General features: G+C 39.1%; 1 protein-coding gene across 2 annotated transcripts; it reads left to right on the forward strand.

Annotated features, from left to right (window-relative positions):
* Positions 1-1,227: 1,227 nt before the first annotated feature.
* LOC144301634 (keratin-associated protein 13-1-like) lies at positions 1,228-5,661 on the forward strand. Of its 2 annotated transcripts, XM_077878703.1 has the most exons (2): positions 1,274-1,389; positions 5,616-5,661. In XM_077878703.1, the coding sequence occupies exons 1-2, from the start codon at positions 1,274-1,276 to the stop codon at positions 5,659-5,661; spliced, it is 162 nt and encodes a 53-aa protein (XP_077734829.1). The 2 variants fall into 2 exon arrangements, with proteins under 2 accessions (XP_077734830.1, XP_077734829.1); XM_077878704.1 differs by lacking the exon at positions 5,616-5,661 and having other exon boundaries at positions 1,228-1,859.
* Positions 5,662-6,586: the final 925 nt, after the last annotated feature.

Consider the following 6,586-nt stretch of genomic DNA (forward strand, 5'->3'; position numbering starts at 1 on the left):
CTTTTAAGTTATTATTTTATAATCTTTAAAATTTTTAGTAAGTTTTCAAGAGATTTTCGTGATCATTCTCGATTACTATTTACTTCCACCTATATATTCAGAACCACGAATCGCTTTATTAGTGTTATGGACAATGAATATTTAGACAACTCACTTATATTTCACTCTTTTTTATTGTTTCTTTCAATTACAAGTTCCCCTCTGAGGTAATTGTCTTCCTAACAGAAGAAAACACTTCAGTATTTGTTTTAGCTTAGGTTTGCTTCATGTGGAGAGTTCTATAAAAGAAAATATTTTATAGTAGAAAGATAATCTTAAAGAAGTGTAGTAGGAAAAAAGTGTTTTTACAATGAAGGAGACAATTGAAGGAAAGAATCTAAGATAAAAATATGTAATAAGAGCTGTTCTAGGAGAGTAGGATCACTGGACACATTGTAATGACAGGTTACAAAGGGACAATGTATATATGAAAGGCCATAAACTATATTGATCCAGAACCCATTTTTATTGGAATTACACAGAAATGGGAAGATCTATAGTGTCACTAGTTATCTTCTCTTACCTCAAGACTATTTGACTCTTTGGGATTTTTCTCATATGTACAAGTTGGTATCCACTGAGACTCTTTCAAATTAGTCTTACTTAGTCATTTTGCCCTTAAATACTTGTCCTGATTCATCTCTGTGATCCACCATGTTTCTCGATCAATTTGTCTTATCTATTTTCCCTTTTCCATTGGATTTGAGAGGCAATATGTAATATAATGTAATATATGTAAATGAATTTTAGAGGAAGAAATAAATTTACAAAAAGAAAATCATTGGTGACAAATAGGGTGCCTCTATTCCACTGGGGAAAAAAAAAAAGACTTAATCTCAATCTCTGTCTTTAGATCTAAGCATTTCCTCAGCCAACATAGGGGCAAAGGCAAAATGAGTCTCATCCAAGGAGAAGAGTAGGGGCTTTTCTGGCCATGATTAGCTGTCATTAATGACATACAGTCATAGCATTTCTGACTTTGGAATAGTTCGTTGGCTTGGTGCTATAACAACATGATGAATTCTGTAAGTATGAGATGGAAAGAATCATCTGCAATTACAGAAAATATCATTGAATTACACATATGGAATGAGAGATTCCAAGTGTGGGAAAGGCAACTGTAAAAAATGCCACACCCGTGGCTGAGAGTATAAAAGTGCCCCAGTCTAGCAGATGACATTCAACATCAGAATCTTCTCACCGTCAGTCAGCTGAACTCACATCTCCTGCCAACATGTCCTACAGCTGCTGCTCTGGAAACTTCTCCTCCCGCTCCTTTGGGGGATACCTGCGCTACCCCAGCTCCTCCTGTGGCTCATCCCACCCCAGCAACCTGGTCTACCGCACTGATGTCTGCTCTCCCAGCACCTGCCAGGTGGGCTCCTCCCTCCACAGTGGCTGCCAGGAGACCTGCTGTGAACCTACCAGCTGCCAGACATCCTGTGTGGTGTCCAGACCTTGCCCGACGTCCTGCTACCGCCCGAGGACCTCCACGCTCTGCAGTCCCTGCCAGACGACTTGCTCTGGGTCTCTGGGTTTTGGGACCAGCAGCTGCCATTCCTTGGGCTATGGATCCAGAAGCTGCTACTCAGTGGGCTGTGGATCCAAGGGTTTCAGATCCCTGGGTTCTGGAGTCTGTGGCTTCCCTTCCCTGAGCTATGGATCCAGATTCTGCCGCCCAACCTTCTTCACCTCCAGGAGCTGTCAGTCATCCTGTTACAGACCAACATGTGGATCTGGCTTCTATAGATCCACTTGTTGAGGGTCCAGACATTTTGAGCAATATGTCTAACCTCTAAACAGAGAGTTTATCATCTTTATGATCTTCAAGAAATACTATCTAGTCAACTTTCTTCCAGCCAGAAAGTATTGGCCAAAAAACTGTCCCTAGCATATATTTAATCTTATTGGATGAATTTATAGAATTAGTGGAATTAATGAAATAAATTGTGAGATAAATTAATGGTATTTATGTTAATAAACATGAACTAATGTTAATGAATTAATGGGATTCTTATTGATATACTTTACTCAAAAGAATGATGAAAACATTTATGAATATAATGTAATAAACTCATTCTGGCTTCCAAATTTTTTGCTTATTTTATTGTTAGTTTCAATTGGGTAATTTTATTTTTTCTTTTGTTTTTCTGGAGGTATTCAAGTTAATGTTTACTAAGTCTCTGGGAACAAACTCTGGAAGTCTGATAGATTGATAAACTTGAACTAATTTATTTGAGGCTTTAGACACTTTTTCCTCTAAAATTTTTTTTTTTTTTTTTTGGAATTCTTTTTTTGCATGCATAAATTGTATATGAACAATAACCTCAGAGCAATATAGAGCATGTTTACTCCAAAGTTATATGGGACCTTCATGTTTGCTGACAAAAGGAAAAAACACATCTGATTCATCTTAGATTTGTGGACAATTGGCCTGATCAGCTAGGTAGGGACCTGGAAGGGCGAATATTAGAAAGTCAGTACAAAGAAATCTGGTTTGCAGACATGTAGATAGACACATGCAGGTGTGATCTGTGTGTTTCTTCTTTTGCATTTACCATGGAAGAGGAATGAAACAATCAAGTAGATAAAATGACTCTGCCAGTTAATGTGAGCCTACCTTTGTCAGCTGTCCTTATGATGCAGATAAGCTGAACAAGAAACCGCAGAAGCTATGGATGGGTCCATTATCATAAGCTCCTACTTACAAGGCTGATATAATTAATGCCACCTCTGAATATCCAATCTTGGCAATGGAGGCTAATGCTAAAATCCCAGCATTTTAGTCCTCAAGACCAACTGGCTGCTTGGTTACAAGTTGAACGTGGTCCTCTTCTGCCCTGGAAAGGTCAGTGTTCATTCTCAAATGTATAGATATGTATTTAGAGTATGAGTTTGTTTCTTATGCTTACCTCAGCAGCACCATTATTCAGGAGTTAATGAATACCTTGTTCTACCAGCATGGATTGCTCACGATGTAGCATCCACTCAGGAAATCTGCTTCATAGTAGAGACAGTATAAGTGAGATCCACAGGTTTTATCAAAAAACCCACACCACTATGAAGCTGCCTGTCTGATGGTACATTGGATTGGTCTACTGACTGTAAAGTTGAAGTGTTAGCATGGAGGCTCTATCCTCAAAAGATTGGGCTCCAAATATCCACCTATCACTTCTAAAGACCCATTTAAGAACTTTGTGCTTCCTATTTCTGTAGCTGGAATTTTAAAGTCTGCCGCCCAAAGGCAGACTTGCTGAGGAACACATCAAGGATCTCGCTGAACTACAACTACAGCTGCTGCCTGAGCACTTTTGGCTCCTTGTTTTCAGAAACCAAAAGGAAAAAAAAAAAAAAAAAAAGGAGTTGTCATCTATCCGAGGGGAGGTGATTATGATTAGTAGAAAGTGGTAGGGTTGCTGTTACACAATGAAGGAAAGGGAAATACCTGTGAAGCTCAGTTGCTCTCCTTGAATGGGTCTTGGAACCTTCCATCCACCTGTGGACATAACTTGTTGAATGCAACAACTCTAGCAAGAAAAAGGTACAGTTATCAGGATTCATATTTCTAAGGAATGAGGTTTGGGTAAGACCACCAAGAAATCCACCGTGACCACCAGAGGTGGTAACTAAGGGTGAGACAAATCTCTAATGGATAGTGAAGGAGGAAGATGGTGAGCAGCAGCTGCAGCTCCAAAACCAAATGCAGGGATGTTGACCGTGTTTCATGCCACTGGCACTGCCCTTTTATAGTTCCCCTGAAAAAAGAGCCATAGCCGAGCCATGAAGAATCTCTTTCCTGACAAGTTGACCCTGAAGGTGCAACCAGTGAACTGGAACAGGTACAGATCTGCGCTGGAATGCACATCACATCACTTCACAAAAGGAATGGCTGCTTGGTTGTGACAAGGGAGGCCAGAAGACAGGCTTTCTCTGCTGGCTTCTTTGGGCTCTGCCTCAGCTTTTAAGCCAAGGTTAAGTTCTCCTCGTGGCAGTTCCTGGTCAGTGACTAGAACACAGTGGTAGAATGGCTTTTTTCATTCTACTCTTACAAACTTTTTTTTCTTCTATCTGTGTCTTGGTGCTTGCTTCCTAGAGAATACAATTAGTAAATAGTATGCCTAACCTTTCTTGGAATTGTTTCCACCTAAGATTATTTTCCTTCAGCCCTCCAAACATCTGTTAGTATTTATTTCAGTGCAAATTTATCTGACATAGTGAACCCATTGGAAATTAATACTTAGTTATTGTACTATTCAAAAGAAAATGAAGAGTGATAAAATAAGGCTATTATATATATATATATATATATATATATATATATATATATATATATTTTTTTTTTTTTTTTTTTTTTTTTTTAAGAGAGAGGTGGGGGAGGCAGAGGAAAATGGAGAGGAAGAATCTTAAGCAGGCAGTATAGAGCCTGATGGGGGTCTTAATCTCATGACCCTGAGATCATGACCTGAGTTGAAATCAAGAGTTGCTTAACCAACTGAGCCATACAGGGACACCTATTTTATATTTTTGGAGGGAATTACAGGAAAGGAAATGACTTTGAAAATGCACAAAATTCATTCAGTCTGAGCAGTAGAGAGGCTGAGTTGTTCTAGGAGGAGGCCCCAGATTCTCTAAAAATTTGGATAATGTAAAATTAAAATATGTGATACTATTTGTTTTAAATGTCATTTAGATTAAAAGATCCATTAGGCTAAAAATAGGTAGAAGAGATCATTGAAATCCTTGTCTCTTCATTTCCTTTTTCTAGATAACTACGTTGTCACCATCATCTCTGCTCCCTCTTCAAATGGTCTGAGTCAAACTTTTCTTGTGACTCCACCTCTGTTTAGTCTTTTTGAGTCTCTTTGCCTTTAAATGTTTGGCTCCTTCCTATTTCTAGCCACATTCCATTATGTGTTATTTTTCTTCCTTCTATTGGATGTGAGAAGTGCTATAAAATATGTGATAGATGGAGAATAAATTTGGAGAATGTAAATCAGTGGTGACAAGTGGAATCAATCACTAGAAGTATCCTTATAAGAAATAAAGCTATGTCACTTAGCACTTGACATAGTAGAAAAGTGACAGAAAGTATCCTGGAGCAAAGCAGGAATTGATATACATGGAGTCATAGCCAGCGAGAGAAGAAGAAGCTTTCCTGGCCATAGAACTATTACTGACAAATAGTTCTGGAATTACTGAGATAGGAATGATCATTGTATTCATTGTATCCATAAGGACAACAGGTACGAAGTTAGTCAACTGCAATGACAGAGAAGGTTAATGAATTGCACAAATGCAGAAGAGGATGCACAGATGATACAGAGGACTGTATCTGTAACTGTGCCATATCAACTGATGAGTATGTAAAATATCCAGTGCACAAAATCATCTTAAAATCTCAGAATTTTCTCATGGTGACTAATCAGAACTCTTATCTCCTGCCAACACGTCCCACAGTTGCTGCTCTAGAAAATTCTCTTTCCAGTTCCTGGGGGGGCAGGGGGATGAAGTGTCCTGAGCTACCTACCCAAGCTCCTCCTGTGGCTCTTACCCCCAAAATCTGGTCTACAACACTGACCTCTGCTGTCCCAGCACCTGTCATCTGGGATCCTCTCTCTATAGTGACTGTCAGGAGACCTGCTGTGAGCCCACCAGCTGCTAAGCATCCTATGTGGTGTCCAGCCCCTATCAGACATTCTGCTACCACCCAAGGATCTCCATGCTCTGCAGTCCCTGCCAGTCAATTTATATTGTATCTATGGGCCCAACACCAGCCTCTCTCTAGGTTATGGATCGAGAAGCTGCTATTCATGGGACTGTCGATCCAGTGGTAGATTACAGTCTGTGGCTTCTCTTTCCTGAGCTATGGATCCAATTTCTGCCACCCAACCGACTTTGCTTGTAGTAGCCACCAGGGATTTGTTGCCAACCTACCTATCTATCTGGCTTCTGCTAATCAACTTGTTGAGTTCTAGTACATTTATGCAAAGCTATCAAAATGTCTACTCAGAGTTTCATCATGCTCATTATTTCCAGGGGTAACTGTCTTAAACTTTGATCACCAGTTCCTTACCCAATTTCTTTCCATCAAGCATAGTCTAACAGAGTGATTGCATCTTTCTGATTTAATGACTTATCTCTAAAACAAGTGTAATATCAGCATTATGGATGGAGTTCATGCTAATTTATTTCCTGCTCCAAATAGATAAAAAGTTAAATGATTATAATCCAATAAACTAATTTATTCTGCAATATTTTATGTTTTTGTTTATACATTATTGAGTAGAATTTTTGTTAAGTTTGATTGGACAGGTTTAAAAAAGCTCAGTATGCATCTCAGAGTAAATTTTGGAAGTCTAAAACTTGTGAATTTGATATAATTATTTTTTTTTTAATTTTATTTATTTATTCATGAGAGACACCTAAACAGAGTCAGAGACATAGGAAGAGGGAGAAACAGGCTCCCTGCAGGGACCCAAATGCAGGACTCAATCCCCAGAGGCTGGGATCATGCCCTAAGCTGAAGGCAGATGCTAAACCTCTGAGG

The sequence above is a fragment of the Canis aureus genome, chromosome 30 (assembly GCF_053574225.1).
Source record: "Canis aureus isolate CA01 chromosome 30, VMU_Caureus_v.1.0, whole genome shotgun sequence".
Lineage (NCBI taxonomy): Eukaryota > Metazoa > Chordata > Mammalia > Carnivora > Canidae > Canis > Canis aureus.

Excerpts from the sequence above, each read along its gene's own strand:
- LOC144301634 (XM_077878704.1), top strand. The coding sequence starts at position 1,274 with ATGTCCTACAGCTGCTGCTCTGGAAACTTCTCCTCCCGCTCCTTTGGG.